The sequence below is a fragment of the Aythya fuligula genome, chromosome 15, assembly GCF_009819795.1.
Source record: "Aythya fuligula isolate bAytFul2 chromosome 15, bAytFul2.pri, whole genome shotgun sequence".
In the NCBI taxonomy this organism is placed as follows: Eukaryota; Metazoa; Chordata; class Aves; order Anseriformes; family Anatidae; genus Aythya; species Aythya fuligula.
Window position 1 is genome coordinate 15,754,408 of NC_045573.1, and position 19,658 is coordinate 15,774,065.

Genomic DNA, 19,658 nt, shown 5'->3' on the forward strand with positions numbered 1-19,658 from the left:
TAAAAAAAAAAAAAAAAAAAAAAGAAACAGGTGCACAACATAAAACAAGTCAAGTACTTATTTCTTGTGCATGGCATTGGTAAAATCTCAGTTACAGTCTACTGAAGCTCAACATGCCATTTTTTTGAAACTCTGAAGAGTAAGCAGCACACTGTAAAAGAGAAAAAAAAAATCCCAACTGGGGCTCTTACAGGCCACTGTCTTATTATTATTTGTATCACAGTGAAGAATAGGTATAGGAGAAATAGGTACTGGAGAAGAGAAAGCTTAATGGAACAACCTAGCACACACAAAAAAGAAGTCAGAATTCTTCATTTTCACTAAGAGATACAACAGGTGCAAATGGCAAGAACACAAAAAACTTAGGTAAAACTACAAGAACAAAATACAACAGAACACTAAGAATGGCAAAATAAACTTCAAAAATAGTTGAGAGTGAAGTGTTTATTATTATTATTTGTAAAGAATAATAGTAACTAGTAACAGTAGAAGGATAAAGTAGGATCAATAGGACACTCCAATAAACTAAATGGTACCAAGTAGTATAATCTTCTAACTAGCCACGCTTCAATAAAGTAATTTACGTTTTTTACCCCATTAAGGCTACTGCACTATTTTGAAATTAAACATTATCTTGTGCATTTCATCCTGTTTCAGTGAAATATTTATTAAACGCATACTCCAAAATTTTACTCCTTCCAGCAAAGAAGTACCATCTGCAGTAAATAAGAAAACATATGAATGAAGCAAATATAAAAGCTGTTTAAATTGCTGAAATTATAATGCTTTCCCATCACTACAAAGATTCAAACCACAACAGCAGAAAATTCAGCTATACAATATAAATTAAAAGACAGAACAAATGAACCTCACAGGACGTACTTATTTATCTTTTTATGTTGTTTATGGGCTGAGAAGTCATAAGTAAGTTTTCTAGTTTAACTATTTAAAGAAAGGAAAATGACTTTCCTCCCATCTGCAAGAAGTAGAATCAGTCTTTGTTTTCCCTTCAACAATTCAAAGCAACATTCGCACATAAGAAAGTCTAGGAAACACCCCTTCACTCAGGTTTTTCTACCAGGTATTCTGACTACATTCACAAAAAAAAACAAGAGCCTATGCTCAAACTAGAAAAGGAAACTTGGGGTTGAAGTGCAGGAAGCAAGACGTGCATCAGCATGTCACCACTTCCGTAATAGGATAAAGGAGGCAAAAGGAATAGAGATGCATTCTGAAGCATTTAAATATAAATGTTCTAGATATTTCAATTAGCAATGTCATTTTTTCCACATACTAATTACCTTTCGTAGTTGATTTGTGAAAAATAAAGTCTGTAACAAACTGTTCATGTAACAAGTTGCTCCCTGGTTCTTCAAGCCAACATATCCTGTGTGCTTCTTTGAATCCCACCTGGAAAATAGCAGTTAAAAAAAAAAAAAAAGAATTTTATTAACTGTAAAGAGCACTTCTTCTAAGGTAGCACTGCTGGTAGGTATCAGCTACTCTTCACTATTACTTAAGGTTCAAAAAAACAGACTACATATGCTTTCCTACTGCCTGCTAGATTTTCTTTGTCAAGATGCTCTATATGGTGGAAAAAATATTTATTATGAAAGTGTACTGAAATCCAAAGCTATCCTTTTAAAAGCAAGTCTGCATTCAAGTAGAACCAATTTGTTTAGAAGTGACGTGAAGCAGAATGACTCAGACAAAGCAGTTTTAAAACTGTAAACCAAGGGAAGATAGATAGGAGAGTCACCTGACTGTATCTGAAACTCTTATCAGTTGTAAGACCAGAAATATAGAGGCTACATTAGCAGACACATTAAATCACAAATTAATTTGTACAGAAGTAAAAGTTCTACAACACTGTAATATTAATTGAAGTTTAATCTTGACAAAAATGTGTATGACTGACGAAAAATACTGCTTGCAAGAAATAATCAAGTAAACGTGACAAAGTGTCTAATAAGCTACAACTATTAATAACAAAGTACTTGAAAACCTCAATGATGTAAAAATATTAAAATTAAGAATTATTTTTGAACAAAGATACTTACGCCACTCCATGTGGAGCATCTGCTTGAACGTAGACTTCAAAAGTAACTTTGTCCTCTTCTATAAAGCCTTTTTCAGGATCAGTAACTTCCTGTAAAACCAGAATGACACAGGAATATGAGAACTGCAGAACTTCTCTATATTACAAGATGACTGTCGTGAAGCATCCAGTTAGGCATTGCCTAATTTCCAAGCCTAACCTACCAGTAATAATAAACTGAAGGGAAAAAAGAAGAACATTGGCAAAGCTGTTTTTCAGCTTAATACACTTAGTTCTTTTTTAATGTCTCAATACAGGAAACTTGTTCCTGGCTTTTAAGGTTTTACAGTACTATTTCAATTTCCTGTAGATAATAAGAATCCGTAATCAGAAGTTGGGCTTCTACTTGAAGAACATTATTCCAGCCAGATGAAAGATTAGAGGGCCAGCCTTTGAAAAGGCTTAAAAAGCTGTCTCAACTTAAGATAAGCCTTAGCAGTATTATTAGTGCATTAAAGTATCTATATACATATACAAATAACACATGGAAACAGAAGAAAGTCTGCATTGCTTCAGAATGATGATGCCACTTCCCCCTCCCCCCCAATAGGCAGATACACAGAAAATAACAGTGAAGGAATGTTTATGTCATACTGAAAGTAATATCAATCTATAATAACTAAGTACGGGAATTCATATGAAACTGAAAATAAATCTTCAGCAATGATTAAAAAACAGCTTAAAAAAAAAATCTATAGGTATCTCAGGATCCAGGAGTGCAAGTTCAATATTGTATCTATAACATAATAGATTAATGTACGTCCAAATACTTACACTCCAGGCCATGAAGTTGGAAAAGCCCCAGTCATTTTCCTTATGAAAGAACAAGTGACTAATACGACGGCTGAATGATTTTTCATCATCTTTGTAGTTTATTATCTTGAGAACTGCTTGCGCGTGACAAGACCACGACCTATAAACACAGAAGACACATTTGAAACTCATTCAAAACCAGCTTTTTATAGTCATTAAAACATTTTGTTAGTTGGTTGGGTTTTTTTTGGTACCTTACTTTCACATTTTTATTTTTTCTTATTAGATGTTAAGATTTGGTTAATTATTTTCAAGGGTATGAATTCCTGGGGGCTTCTGAGGGTGTATTATGAACCTGAAGCTGCAACAGAGGTTCTCTTAAGGCAACAATATTACTAATAAAGTACTGCTGGGCAAGCACAGGTAACAGTAGTTTAAGAAGCTAACTGATCTCAAGGTAAGCTGTTTCTAACCTACTTCAGCACGGATGGGTAAGCCAACTGAAGGTGGTCTTGGTGTCTCCAGAGTGTGGTAACTCAGCCTCTAAGGAAAGGAAGAGATTCTTCTGCGTTCCCTCCCACCAGATAAATTCCGCTATCCTCTTAATCTGTCTTCAGTAGCATTTCATTGTGACCAGTCCTGTTAAAATTCATCTCGCTTATGCAAAACGATCAGACTGAACAGTTCAAACAATGCCTTGTCACTGCCTCATACAGTGGCACGAGTGCTCCATCAGCTGTGCCTTGTTTGATATACTTTTAAAGATCACATTATTCTTTCCCTGTGATTAAACGTGTGTGAGATGAGCATTCACCTCTTAGGTTACAAAAACGATGTGAAAAAACAACTGCTGTTATGCACTGAGCTGCAAACTGTGCAAGATTTCATGCAAGAATAAAGTTATCTTACTGGAAAAGATACCTTTGAGACATCTGCTCTCTAGCTGGATAAGGTGCAGTAAATGCCTAGAAATTTTATTTACCTTCCTAATTTCCTGCATTATTTGCCAAAGGGGTAAAAGATAGCCAATTTTGTTTGGCATAAAGGAATCTAAGAACATGTCCATGTCCTCATATTGGCCAATGAGCAATGAACTCTGTTTAGGAGATACCTCAATGCACTGTTCTGCCTCAGCTGCTAAGAATTACCTGCTCATGCTATTTACAGGCAGGATTTATAGCTCAGCAAGGCTACTGAAACTCCAGCAGCTCTTCAATTTGAAGTAAACTCAGGACTTCTCACATGCTAAGACAACTGTCAGTCAAAGACTTCCCTCCAGCAATCAAACAGATATATATATATATATAAATTCTACCACAAACTTGCCTAAAGACTTATATGCCACTTTTTTTTTTAATTTTTATTTTTATTTTTGAAGGGAGGGCAGGACAGGACATGACTCAAAATCTGACAAGCATTCTTTCCTCTCAAAGAAAGATTGGTAGATATTTCTTTTTCCACAGATGTCTTCATTTCTTGCAATACAGATTAAGTAGTATCAAATGAAGACTTGTAAAATAATTAAAAGTGTCTTACGTGGAGTCGGATTCAGCATTGCACTGTAGGAAGAATCCTACACTTTTTTGGTGTGGTCTGTCCGGGTAGAGTCGTGGCATAACCATGATCTTCCATGGCAAATTCCGTACAAAGCAGGGAGGACTGAGAACTGACTCGCTCAATCTGTTGAAGCGTTCGACTGTAAACTGAAATGTTGCTTCTGATCGCCAACTTGTATCTGTAAAGTACACAAATACATGCAGAGAGCATTTGAAAGATCTGATGGTTTGCCCTTCAAAATAATTTTCAAAAATCCTGCAACATGGGTGTGTTTTCTGTAGTGAGATTCTGAAAGCAACCAAAAGTCCAAAATCCAGTGTCGTTTAACTCTTTAGCAACTGAAGTTTCAATTTTCTTATTTTGAAAAACACACTGCAACAGCATTCAGGAAAACAACATTGAAAGACACATTCCTTCTGTACTGTTTCTTCTTAAATCATTTTATTACTAGAATTTGCTACCACTTGAGTTTCTTCTAAAGCTGTAGGTACAGTAAGACAGAAATATCGAATGCGTTACAACAAAAATCACATCCCACTACCTCCCCTTGTTCTGCAGTGTCTTCACAGATCAGTTCAAGTCAGTTGTTGGCATGAACCAAGACATTTGAAGGATTTTCACAATCTGTTCTACTGGCCTGTCAATACCAAGTCACCACTTAGCTGGTTTCTGGTTGCAAGAGTATTTTTTCTAAAACAGATCAACCTCATACTTTTCTTTGACTTTCCTATCAGATAAATGAAGAATTTTTTCAAGACTAGGGTCCTGTTGCTCTTGTATGCAAGTTTTAGAGATTTTTAGCGGTCTAAAAGTTAAATCAGACAGTTTTTAATGTTGCTTATTTTGACACACAAACTAATTTTGCCTTCTTCCCACATCCCGGCTTCTTCATATACCACAATCTGTTCCACTTCTGTTGTACAAAGCTGTAACAGGGTGCTGGAGACTGCGACAGCTTCAGGAAGGCACAAGACTGGGCTCTTTTTTGTTGTGACATGCCTCATATTGTATATAGGGAGAAAAAACTTGCAACTTCTCTCAACATTTTCACAAGGCAAGGAACACGTACAGTGCGTGCACGTGACGCTCCCCTCCTTTTACTTTCATGGCTCCAACTTAACATCTGCAGAACATGGCAAGATTTGCTTCTGGGTGTGGGTAAGTACGAGCAGCACAGGGGGTGGCACACGGCATGCGGGGTCCCAACGTTATTCCCATGTCACCCACAGGGGTGCAGAACTGGAGCAGATGTGTCACATGCAGTGACACCCGAAGCCAAAAGCACTGAGGTACAAGGAACCAGAAACTGGACCATCAAATTAGTGACAAGGTGCACAGTATACAACAAAGGTTGCGTTTTGGTACTTGCAAAGCAGTCTTTCACTTGGAATGCTTTGTGTAACACCAAAGATTGTGTTGAATGGTGCTTTTTTTTTTTTTTTTTTTTTTTTTTTAATGCAGGCAAGTCCTGGTTGCTACCTTGTTTAAGAAACTAAACTCTTTTGATTACAACATGCAACAGTGTAAAGATTATACACTTCACAAAGAAAATTACAAATTTTGTCCCTAACTGTGCAGAAGCTTTGACAGGTTTCATTCTTCGCCCTTGCAAAATGGTTTTCTTTCCAAGCAGTTATTCTACTGCTGATTTTGATCTTGGCAACAACAGTTGGTCTTATTATCCCTAAGCTTTCCTAATTAGATCTCAAAAGTAGCAGCACTACAACAGAAACCAGCCAACCGATCTGCTTCCTCTCCCCTCCACACCTGTAATAGCCTTGGTAATACTCAGTGCTCTCAGCTTCCTCAACAACAGAAGAGTTCAAAGGATTGCCTTCTCCTCCTTTTCCCTACACACAAGTATAGCTAACCAGTAGTTTATCACCTACTTTGCACCTGTTTCCTACCCATTTTACTCACTGCTTGTTGAGAGAATTCAGGCAGCTGCTGTTCTACCAGCAAAGCAGCTCCACGCTTACAAGCTTCTTTGCAGACACAAAGAAAATCCTTTAAAGAGTTAACAATTTAAGAATCAGTCTTGCATCATGTTTCTCAGAACAGCTCGAGAACGCCTCCCTGTTCACTACCAAGATCAGTCCTTTTGGACTTGGTTTAGGCGTCCAAAAAACGAGCAGACCAAGTTTGCTTTCTGCCTCCCTTAATGCAGCTTTCAGAGCACTTCAGTACAAGGATGCAGCAGTGCTGCCACGTTATCTGCTAAAAAAAAAAAAAAAAAAAGGCAGCCCACGCAGCATCTGCAGATGCTTCAGAGCAAGTTTGCCTGTATTTCTTGATTCTTTTCAGGAAAGCCTGTGTGTGAGACCTCACCAGGGAAGGGCACTCTTCTCGGTAGAATATTTGAACAATCACTAGAAACCACTCCACAGAAATTCAACCTCGCAGCAAAGGTCAACCCTAAAATAGAAGTTTCTTTATGAATACAAACAATCCCTAAAAACAACAACCTTATTTTCCTTCCAGAAAGTCCACATTTTTAACAAGTGCAATTGATTAAAAACAAGAATTGTATTTAAAAGAAATTTCTAAATGCTAAGTCTGATTAATATATTGAGCACATAAGCAAAACCTTTATTCAACACCACAAACATATCCAACAACTTCTAATAAAAGGCTGCAACTGGCAGCAGGATAATTTCTTAGTGACTGGCAAGTAAGGCTTTCATAAATCATTGAAATATAAATATGACACATGAACTTAAACACAAGACAAAAAGAACAGACCCAGCTAACAATGCCTGCTGAAATTCCATGCAATGGATTGTGTTTGGTAGGTGGAAAAGGTTTGGTCACCAGTGAGATGAATGTCACGCATAACATCGTGATACAACAAAGATCCTTCAAATCAGAGATCCAAATACAGAACATGATGCGTTTCAAGACTTTGTACATGTTTAAGTATTTTTACCTTTGAGAAAAGCAGATTTTTCTCTTAGTAGATGTTGCTACCTTTAAAGTACACTGGGCTCATTAAAATATTTTGAATGTGAATTATTAATGGAGAAATTGACTGGATATTCTCTGAATATTTCAATAGTGATCCAAATACAGCATGCAATACTAGCATATGGCTAAGACTTATGCTTCTGAAACCCTCCTAGCCTCCGTAATTCTTCACCAAAATGAGACTCAGTGGGTAATTTCAATGCTGTGAGTTTATTTTGCTAGAGACCTTCTGCCTGAACCTCAGCTTCAGAGGGAATTTATTCTATTTACTGATTGGAATGCTGATGCACTTCCAAAACAAATTTGATCAGAGCCCCCTTTTTATTATTTGCAAATGTATACATATATTTGCAAAACTGCTATTCCACCTCACAAGGCTTGGTTCATGGAGTCCTTGTCTGTACAAAGCATGGCACACTCCTTCAGCTGGTTCTTTTTAATTGCCAAGACATCATACAGGGCAACACCAGGTTACAGTCAAACCCCTTGTAAGAATACAGCTCTGTCTGAAAGTCCAGTTGGCGGTCCACTGCTGCCCCAATCACATGTTACAATGCCAACAGAGAGCTACCTAGCAAAAGGGATGAAAGCTGCACTTTTCCCACTTTATCAGTCTTTTTTTTTTTTTTTGTGGTCTAAGCATGAGGAAAAAATCACCTTAAAAGTTTCCTGAACTCAGAAATTCACTAGAAAGTTGGTCTCTATGATCCAGTAAGCAGCATCAACATTTTATCCTGCTTTTCACTGTTGCAGAAACCATTTAACTCACTTGTGAATATTCTTACTGAAGCAGTGTCTGAATTCTCTTCAAGCATTGCTTTTCAGCTCAGATTAGTCTCACTGCTACAAAAAACAGCAGTGGAAAACAGCATGTTTAAAGAGGCCAGTGCCTCCTCCCTGCATTTTTCCTATCTTGTGAATCTCCCACGCTGTCCATTACGCATATACACCATGCTGCAAACCAGGATAGCCTAGGAACAAACAGCAAGGCAGCAATTGCACTGATGTGTAAGTAATGCAACAACAAGCAACTAATCTGGTTTACAAGGCTTGGAAAGGGCATCATTCACTTATGTGATGCAAGTCTTCAGGAATGTTTTTGCAATTACGTTTTGCAATAACCCTACTTTCTATCTGTGTCAATGTAGAAGTATCATAACACCAAGATGTATCCAGACACTCCTTAATCAAACATGATAGTCAAGAAATACCAGAGTAGTGCTAAATCATCACATTTTACCCCTGAAAGGTGTCCCACAGCAGAATGGACCAAAGCTCTTGACCAAACTTGAAGTCCACCACGACATTAGTACTGCCACAAACACAGAAGCTTTCACAAGCCTTTTGCTGAATGCTTTCAGATACTTCTTTTCCTACAGCAGCACACTGATTGTCTGAGATAACTCAAATATTTGGTAGATGACAACTTTGTTACTGTAGCTTTTTGATTAAAAAGTCAACGTCATTCTGAATGAAGAGAGGTGCATAGCTGATTACTTGCCATCTTTGATGCAGCCTGGGCTTCAGTAGCTGCTTCAGCAGCTTAACTTCCTTTTGCTTAATTTGTGCAAGTATATGCGGTCAAACATCTGGAAAATTTTTTGTAATAACTGACCAATAATATTAGCTACTGGCTACACTGGTTCACTGCTATCAGGTCTTCTAGCTATAAACACTTTTACCAGGAGCATGAAATTCAGAGCCATCCTTGCCAGTCAATCCACTTGATCTCCTCTTGCTACCCAAATACCAGGACCCAAAAAAAGATGCATAACATCTTTTAACAGCAGGTAACTTGGTTTTGATCAAGACAAAAAAAAAAATCTCTTTTAGTCTTGGTTAATTACTCTTGAATTCCCGATTTGAGAAATCAAAGGCCCCCTTGAATGACAATCAACAAAAACAACAACAAAAACATAAGCTAAACAGACATGTTTACTTTTTTGCAATAATCTGATCTTAGGAAGCTTTATCTTTGCCAGTGTTAGAGAGGCAAGTCAACCATGAGATGTTTCTGTCTTGAATTTAAACCATATTCTGTTCATGGAACACTACCGTTTTTTATCAGCATTCCATCTGCTATTGGGTTCCTTGAACACATGACAGCAAGCACTTTTTTTGCCCTTTACACTCAATTTGTGTTTTTTTTCCTCAAACAAAAAACACAAAACACTATCCACAAATATTTCAGCATGTCTTTGAGTACGTAAGACTTCCTAACTCTCACAAGACAGCATGGGACAGAGAATCAGAGAGAAACAGGTCCCATTCAGATTTTGTCTCCTTTCCCCCAGTTTAATTTTTAGTTCTTTGAAACAGGAGCAGTTTCTCCTCCTAATATCTTATGATAAGAAATAGTATTACATACTTTCTTCACTAGATATAACAGATTTAAGTGAATTAAAAATGTGTTATCTTTCTTTAAGTAAGGCTATACATATCTACTTATAGTAGAAAGAAAGTTTACACCTTAATTTTTATTTAGCAAGCCAAACAAAAATTAAAAACCTAACTGCTTTCCCCTTTCATTAACAGGGCAGTAGTACAGACTCGTTCCCTTGCAAATCACAAATGAAAGTACATGAGAGTTGGGGGGAGAAGTGTTCCTCAGACGAATAGTTAGCAGTGACTGATCATAACTGATCACAGCTGCCACCTGACAACAGCATAGGACAGATAAGAACTCTAAACGTCCTGAAGGGATTGCATAACTGACAAAATTACAATTCAGCAAAGCACCAGCTGCAGTGTGTTTAAAGGAATATATCACAAAATATAACAACAAACAGTATCACTTCCTGCAATTTTTAAATGAAAAAAGAAAAACAAGTAACAAACCCTCAGATGCCTAATCCTACTGTATAGCTAGGTCATAAGAACACCTAAACAGAAAAAAAGCAATAACTACTGAGGCTTTAATTTTCTAGTGAGCTGTAGTTTAGAGGACACACAAGACATGGAGCATTTTGTTCTTAAACTCCTAAAAATAAAGAAATAAGCAAGCTGCATGTTTTCATCAAATATTTACATACCATCTTCCATGTCTTCTTCGGTGTTGTTATGTCCATCAGCCATTGCTACATTCCCATTAATGACAGGATTTTGAGTAATTCTTGGAGGATCATCTGCATCTCCAGCTAACACAGAAAAATAAAAATATGTATATTATTCAGCTGTATTAACATTTCTATCTCCAGCAATGTTTACGAGATAGACAAGACACAAAAGGCATGCTTTTTCCTGCAGAGCAGTATCCACTGAAGCTGTAGTGCAACTATTGCACAGGTATGCATCTAACTGTAAAATTCCTCAAAGAGATAGACACTTAAGGATTGAGCAAAAAGTCCATGTTAATACAGAACACAAATATAAAAAACAACTTGATTCTTAAACTTGCAAATGGCATTACACTCAGTATTTCTTAATCATGTCTTGTAAAAAAAAAAAAAATGAACCTTTAAATGGCTTTTTTTCCTGCCATTCCACCTTTTTATAGATATACTTCTAACATCAGACATGTACATTAACAATCTACTTCAAGTCTTCTTCAGTGCCACTGCTTTTTAAAGGAAAACTAAACTTTTAATTAAAGTTGTGTTTTTAAATCTTACTTGGAAAACTTTGGAAGGAAAATCCTTTCCCCTCTCAGGATCATCTTAGAGGTAAGATTTTGCAGTTTCTAGCCACTATTGCTACTAAGTTTTGCTATGATAACCATTTTAAACATGTAAATGCCACTAAAACAGGAGATGTGAAACAACTCTGTGAATCATAGAACAGAGTTTCAGAGATGAATTGCTTCAGCATCTTCCCGATGAACCCAACAACAGAACACCACTTTGCTGCACTGCTCTGCACCAGAAGCTGACTGATCACTTCAGCACAGTTACTGCCATGTGCTTTTCCTCCATATACATTCTTGAACAAACGCTTTCCCATTACGGAATCAAAACTCGGCCCTCCTTTGCTGCCAGCCCATGGGCACACATGACCCCAGAGGAAGAAGCCCGTGGGCAGCCCCCAGTCAGCGGCCACCCGGCGCCTCCCCGCGCCCCGTCAGCACCTTGGACAGCAGTACCCGCTTGGCCCAGGCACCCACAGCCCCCAGTGCCCAGAGGAGGAGCGGGGCTGGGGACTGGGCGTTTGGGGGGATTGGGACAGGGGACAGGTCACTCGGGCCCCTCCTCCACACACTGCTCTCCCTTTGCCCGTTTCGTGCCAGAGGAGCGACTAGAAGAACGTGCACTCACTGCACGATGCTCACCGACCCTGGACGTCCTGAGAAGCCAGAGCTGAGGCCAAAGCTGCTGCCAGCTCAGTGAGAAGCAAGGTAGCATTGGGCTGCCTCAATCCTCCCATCACGTTGGGTGTTGCTGCCTTCTTGCAGTTCACAGTACAGAAGGAAAGAGATGCAAACGACAGGCGTTCCTACCCTGGTGTTACTGCAGCAGCAGCTCTGCGAGGAAACCCCCAGAACAAACAGCCTCTGCCTTGGGCATCAGCAGAAACCCACCTGAGGTTTGTTCCTGGACCAGACACAAACGACCATAAACTGTGACACTGACCCCTGACTATCAGAGGCCTGGTGGGTTACAGCACATCTCACCGAGGCGTGAGTGCTATTTAAATGCTGCAGACGCACAGCATGCAGTGCCCAGACTAAAGTGTGTGCCTTCCTCACCTCTCCTGAGAAGGATGATAGCAGGATCAGTTATGAAGCAAAGTCTGGGTTGCACTAGACAGAGGTTTGCAGAAGATTAAAGAAGCCCATCCTGGTAGGCATCAATACCAGCAATGCTACAGCACAGAAAGTTCAAATAAAAAGAACCCAACTACAACAGAATCAGGGAGGGAGAGGTTTAAACTGCTGCAATTCAAGAAGAGGGTGACAAAAAGGAGAGTAAAAAGTACAGATCACTAAGTTTATTTCCACAGCTTGCTGCCTTTTTTTTTTTTTTTTCCTTTTTTCTTTTTTTTTTTTTTTCTTTTTTGTTTAACAGCACAGAACAAGCCTAAGAAGGAAGCCATCCATCCTCTGGGTCACTTCTCCTCCCTGGGAGCACCCAGCCTGCTCGCAGCCATACTGCTGCTCACACACCGAACTGGAACAATCAAAGCCCAGTATCAAAGTTGCCATCAAGCTAACTTCATATCCAGAAACAAATTGAAGCAAACCGTTGAGGAATAGCTGGTTCTTCACCAACAAACTATTTTTCTCGCAGAGAATTTAAATGTTGAAATCATGTTTTATTGGGAAATATCCATCCTTAGCCAACTCTAGAGCTGTCTGTGAGATACCGCTCTACGATCCGCACGCCTGGGAGCAGCGTGCAGGGAGAAAACACAAGCTATCACAGCAAAAGCAATCAACTGAAAAGATACAAGAGATGCAGCTTCTGAGAGATACTACTTAGTGATAAGATAAACTGAATCACAATGCATGCTGCTGCTGCTTCTCCTGACAGATATTGACACACATTTTGTAACACAGCCTTAAGATAGAGAAGACAGATAATAGTAACAAATGTTTTCGGCTGCTGTGAATAAAGGAAGTTTATGATTTCTAATAAAACTCAACAATTACTGTAAATGCTTTGCACAAAGCAAACATAGACCTTGTTTAAGAGATTTGCTAGCAAGCAGTATGACAACATGTGTTTTTGAACCAAGCATTGAAGTATTGATGTCTTTCTCTGTTGTCCTTAAGAGGAAAGAAATGTCAAATTGCACCAAGATTTAATTTAAAAAAAACAAAAAACAAAAAACAAACAAACAAACAAACAAAAAAACAACAAAAAAAACCACACCACCAAAAACCAAAACTTTTCTTAGCCTCAAGCCAAAGAGTTCTTAGCATTGTACAAGGCTGGATGAAGAAAAAACACCTGTCCACACAGGTCAGGAAGGCCTTCCTCCCGAACACACTGCTGTCTTCAGCACAGCTTAAACCACATTGGGTCAACACCACCCAAGTCATGTCACCCGTCAGTTCCTAGACCAGAACAAACAGTTGTAATTGTATCCTTGAAATAAAGGCACAAAATAATCAACCAAAATTTAACATAAACCACATAAATGAAGAAGGTAGTACAACAAAGCATAAAATGGCCTTATGAATAAGGAGTGTCTTCAACTCCTGAAATACAGTACTACAAAATACTAAATTACTGTAGCCTCCAATACTTTAGACAGTGTCAGTAAAGAACACTCGTTTTCTATCTCCTAAAATGCAACACTTACAACTGTTTAGATATTGTATTATTAGAAAAAAGAATGTAGGACACGACAAACAGTGATGACAAGTCAAACATTGAGGGTTGTACGCAGTTTTCTATCTATTCATGCTACTGCACTACTAAGAAACAAAACAGCTCCGGATGTTCGAAGAGGGTTTCAGCAGTTTGGAGGTTCTGTTAGCATCTGAAAAGACACACTTCAGATACTAGCAAGTTTGAGCAAAACAGCTTTTGCTTATTTTCTGAAAGATCACAAATGTTGAAGTGAATCAAGTCTAAGAAACTGGCGTATGCAACCAGAAAGACAGTGGGACATGACAGTACAGTTTAGGAAAGTGATGAGAAGCAAGTCACCTTACACAGATAAGTTACTGGATCATACACGAATTACTGTGCATCAAATTACTGTGTACTCATCACTCATTAACGAAGTCTATCACTAAAGAGTTCAGATGAAAGCCTGAAAGCAAAGTGGTTATTCGAAAGTCAGAATTCTCTGGAGCTACAATTATGCCCAAGGATGCCAGCTCTGACGGAAAGCATTTTTTAAAATCTCCTCATTATGGACAGTGACCTCAACATCAACATAGGTAAATACTCACAATGTTAAGTAATCAGAATGAAAATAGCAAAATGATTGAGAAAGCCTGGACTCAAGAAAGCTCTTCAGATGGATTCAGCTGGTTTAGTAGGATGAACTCAGTGTCACTGTAAGATGTATTGCTCTATTGTTTTACTGTTCACAATGATTCAAATCTACAGGGAAAGAAAACTCAAAGAATGTTGTATTTTTTTCCTGTTTATGAGAAAGCAAAAAAAGATTTTGTCAAGATAATGTGGCCTCTGAAACAATATGAGGCCTGTTATATTTGTACTGAAAAACATGGAGAATTTCATGCATCTCCAAGATACAGGATAGGTAGCTCAGCAGCAAACGTGCTTCCAGTCACAGGTAAGCAAAAGCCACAGACTGACCCCGCTATGGCAGCAGTTATCTGATAGCAGTATTCTGCCATAGTTTAAGGCTGACAGCAGCGAGCTACTAACCTCACAGGTTTCAGTCATGACTCGTGTGATACCAAGTACTCACATTTTGAAAGATTACAGTGCTTCTCATTAGCTTTTGGATCTGGCAGCGAGAGAGAAGAAACTGAAGCAGTCTCCGTAGCAGGTTATGAAAAAATTCTGTTTCCTTTTGAGGTTAAACAGACCACAGTTTTGGAATAGCAGTGACACTAAAAACTTATGGTTTATCATGTATGGTTGCCTCATGATGGCAACCACCAGCATTGACTTCCCCGTGTCTCTACGGTTCATACAGACCTCCATGCAGAACCTCCACGACTACTCCAGAAAGGACAAGCAAGAAGCTCCGGCGTTTACAAGGCAAAGGAAAGTCCTACGGCTGCTTGCTACTGGCAGCAGCCTCAGGAGCTGCCCTGCGATGCTTCAAGATGCAGGATTCTGCCTTTATGGGGAGAACAGTGAAAAGACCAGCCTTTCTCCCCCACTGCTGAGTGTTCCAGAATCTCAGCCTTTGTTACTTCACGGAAGACTTTAAAATGCCTTTTAATACCTTTTTAAAAACACGGACTATGCAAATCTCACTTAAAAATTAGTGAAATCAGTCTTGCAGCAGTCAGATTACACCAGCATCAGAGGGTATCAACCACGTGCTGAACATAAAAGCTTAGGCCAACTTTCCATCTCAGTGCCAGAATTCATTGGACCACTTGAAGTTGGAAAAGGACTTTCTGAGGCAGCTTTGCTGAACTGCTGGTCCACAGTGCTTATCACAAGTCCTTTTCAATTTAGGGAAATACGGTATCTTTACAGGATTTTTTAAAGTAGCTATATTAAAATGCATTAGGGAGTACATGATTCAAAATACCACTACCACATTGATAATACCACACAGCTGAAAAACAAAAACAAACAAAAGCCACACCATTGCTAGAAATCATCCTGAAACAGAGCTCAGTGATTTTAAGTGCTATTTTAAATAATCGTGTCTTCTGCCACCACACTGACCTCTACTAGACACTGATGAGACCCATTCCAATAACCTTAAAGAATATTACTTCTTGAAAGCAAACAAGAAACTTCCAACAATGTGGAGAAGATGAAAGAATAAATATCCACCTTCCATGGGAAACGATTGTGCAGACAGGCTACTTCACAGCCCTCTGCAGCAAAGATTCCCCAAACCGTAAGTGGTGTGCAGGAAGTCTACTGAGTCAGTGGAACCGGGTTTTATACAATTACACTAGAAGTTTACAAAAAAGTCTGTGGGTTTCCAGTGACCTGCTCCCCAGGAGCCTGGAAAGCCCTGCTGTGAAGGCAGAGTACCAGGCACCACTCCCAGGAGGCAGGGGGTTAAACACACAGCAGACACAAACAAACAAGTTGCGTGATCTCAAGAAACTTAACTTACAACACCCAATCTTTGAACAACTAGAACTGTTCAAAGAAAAGATTTATAAAATATTCCTTGGATGGAAGAAAGCGACCAGCTTGCTCTGGAAGAATTCAGTCTTTCAGATGTGAGAGAAAATATTTGGCCTCTAATCCCTACCTGCAGTTAGCGTACAAGCACTACTTCTTACCTGCACAAAGGGACTCAGGAGAAAGCAAATTAAGCAAAAAGTGTGCTACAGCTCCATTTTTTAAGGCACTCTGAGGTTGCTGTAATGAAAACGTGAAAATGCAACAACCAATTTCCATACTTTGACTGCCTTTCAAAAGGCATCCAAAAAATAAAGCAGGTGCCACCCCCAAACATTTTCAAAAGATGGAATAAAGAGATGGAACTCAAGTCGGCCAGGTAGAGGAGGAAGGAAAAAAAGTAGCTATATCAGTAAGATCCTGAAGACTGATGTGAAGGTATAGATTGTTGCTGCTACAGATGTTTCCATGACTTGTAAAAAAAATCATGCAATTACAGCAAAGAGTTTTCATATTAGCAATATGGTGGGCAATTTGTGCCCCCCCCCCCCCCCATTTTCTTTTAATTTTTATATTTTTCCTTCCCTTTTTCATTACTTGATTCATTGTCAAACGGTACTGTGTGCAAGCCCTTAAACTAGAAAGCTATAAAGGACACTAAGTAAAACCTAAGGAGAAGCATCAGAAGGCAAGAGGTGAGCTCGCACGTGAAGAAACAAAATGTGTTGTGGTCACAGGAGGAGAAATGACGTGTAGTGAGGGAGGGAGCCATTGTTTAATGGTCCTTGGTGCTTTCAAAATTTGCCTTAGCGAATTTAGTAGAAAGAAAATAGAAAAGACATTTATTCACTAAAGAGAGAACAAGTAGCCAATGTTAGTTCTTTAAAAAAAATAGAGTTATACAGAAGTCTCTTGCCCTGTAGCTGTCATCTGAAACAAATAATTATTGCACTATTGACTGAATTGCAAATCCCCCACAGTCAGAAACGATGCTACGCAAGACAGTAAATGAAGAAAACATTATTGGGATGGGAAAACTTCCTGGAAGCAGACTCATCCCTGCCATGCCTACAGAACATTTAACAATGACTAGACAGACAGTAATGCTGTAGCCACCGCTTATTACACTGATCAATCATTATATTGCTGTTGTCTTGTATTCCTATCATTACATCTGCCTGTTAAAGAGAACATTTTGACAAAATACAGGACGGCAAGAGTGTTTTTATGGCATGTCAGTGTACCTAATGAATCCAAAAAGGTATGATCTTAGTAAGTTACAGGATTGTTACATCCTCAGATAAACCAGAATTACTCCCCTAAGAAACTTCTGAACACCAAACGTGCATGAGAGACATACTGTGGTAAATAATATCTGAAACGTCATCCTACTAAGAAAGCTATCATTACTTGAAAGTAAAAGGGAGGTACAATGGAACTTCACGAATAGAAAAGTAGCTGAGAACAAACAGCCTACATAGAAGCGATTCCCTGAATTAGGCAGATAAATGAGTTGCTGCAGCAAATTGCTTATATTTAGAGATAACATTTTGTTTTGTAAAATGCTTATCAGTATGCTGAAGCCTTAAAAAGGCGACTAATTTTTTTATAGACATATATAAATCATTTAAGGTATTATCAATACAATTATTCAGTGGATCAAAAGCTGCCATTTAAGAAGTCACCACACCTCCCCAAATTTACTAAACCAAGCAGTGACTAAATTACTGCCAGCTTTCAGCAGTTTAACTCATCGCTTTATGAATAATTCAGTGTCAAATGAAAGACTGCATGAACCAGAGTTCAGCTTGGACACTAGCAACACACCTATAATTATCCAACATATTTACAACTTTATACTTCTGCTGGAGCAGTTTCTACAGATTGCTTTCTCAACGTATTTTAAGAAAATTTTCACACACTTTTAAAGCTCGAAGTGTTTAATAACTTGGGGTACGCAACAATACCAGCGTGACTTTTTTCTTCAATACAGTGATATTTCTCTGAAAGATGCCAACCTCTCACTAACCTGTTTTTACCCCTTCCACAGTGCCACAAGCTCCTCAGCAGTCATCTGGGCAAGAGAAAGTCTGCTGAGAATCACTCCATAGTTTGTTTTATTAGTCTGCTGAGCTTTGCTAGCTTAGGTTACATGTGCAGAAAACTACTGGACCCGGAAGAAAAAGGAAAGACGACTGCTTCTGGCTCCTATGTAGTACTCAAAACAGTAAACAGAACAGTTGACAAGACAAATAATTTTCTTTCACGACACGGAAAGGCTGAAACATCAGAAGTATCACGACCTATTATTGCAACAACCACTGGACTTTCACTGCCTTCTGTTCACGCATCTAGAGGAGCACGGCTAGAGAAGCAACCATCCTAACTCGTTAAGTCTTGTCTCTGCACATTCCAGAGATGATAGCATGATTACATTTTTGCTGAAGACAAGGCACTTGATCCCAACCTACTGAACACACCCTAAACAATGTGTTTTTCCAGTATCACACCCCTCTTCATGTTTTACTGCTCTACTGACTAATTAATTGACTTATCTCTTGCAACAACAAACACTAATCTCTTCGGCAATCATCACTAGAAGGGCTGAAAACCTACTTAAAGAAAAGTGAACTTCTAACATAGGGAAAATGATGCATTCTCAACTGAAGCCAGGGCAGTCCAAGCATCACGGAGCACTTCTGTTTACCTGTGACGCTACACTCAGCATGCCGCAGTGCTGTGATCACATTCTTTGTGTTTTAAAGAGATACAAATTAATAATTAAATAAGCTTATTTGGGTAGTACTATGAACACATTATGGGGCTCATGATTATGCTCCCTTTAGCCTGATAAACTTCTCTTTCAAGTTTAGAAAAGCATACAGCTCCACCACCTGAGCCAGCCTAATTTTGACCTGTCAGTCAGCTACATACATACCCAGAACTCACCTCTGTATCATCTTGGCTGAGTACACTTCTCAGATTCTAAAGTTCTGGGTTATTAAAGCAAAATACCATGGCTGAATTCTTGCTACAAACTTAGAGCAACAAAAAACCTTTGCACTTGTAACAATAATAAAGAATATTACTTTACCCTTTCTTAAAATGAGGGTTAGTATGATTATATACAGTACTTGTACAACGAGCTCTGGAAGGTAGGATGATTTTGTGTAGTTACTTTTGTAACCTAGTTAAAACATCATTAGCCATCACTTTAATTTCTGAAATACTCATTGAGGATGCATTTGTGCTTACAGGAATCACTAATTGTGCTGCTCACTGCTAAACACTGTCTGGGCATACACTGAGCTTTCCTGACACCAGTGGCAGCATGGAGAGGTAGCATGGGCACAGGAAGTCTGATTTTGTCATAATACTGACATGATTTTCTGAAACTGAAAACATAGTTCGTCTGCCCATGTTAGAGTTTAAAAGCAAACCCAATTTTCCAGCAGAGAGCATTAGTGGATAATACAGATTTTGCACTGCAGTGACACTAGCACACGGGATGGGGGGATGACACGACGTGGACCACTTTTAGCCTCATACCTTGTCTGTAAGTAGGACTATCAGTAATTTCTTGCCCAGGGTCTGTTTAGAAAAAA

At 38.8% G+C, this 19,658-nt stretch overlaps 1 protein-coding gene across 1 annotated transcript in view; it reads right to left on the reverse strand.

Annotated features, from left to right (window-relative positions):
• USP7 (ubiquitin specific peptidase 7) overlaps window positions 1-19,658 on the reverse strand; it is a 72,128-nt gene that overhangs the window by 30,534 nt on the left and 21,936 nt on the right. Inside the window, exons 2-6 of the mRNA XM_032197372.1 lie at window positions 10,405-10,509; window positions 4,388-4,586; window positions 2,873-3,011; window positions 2,061-2,149; window positions 1,302-1,410 (exon numbers count right to left, since the gene is read on the reverse strand). Of these exons, the coding sequence (XP_032053263.1) occupies window positions 1,302-1,410; window positions 2,061-2,149; window positions 2,873-3,011; window positions 4,388-4,586; window positions 10,405-10,509 (641 nt within the window). The remainder of the gene's footprint in view (window positions 1-1,301; window positions 1,411-2,060; window positions 2,150-2,872; window positions 3,012-4,387; window positions 4,587-10,404; window positions 10,510-19,658) is intronic.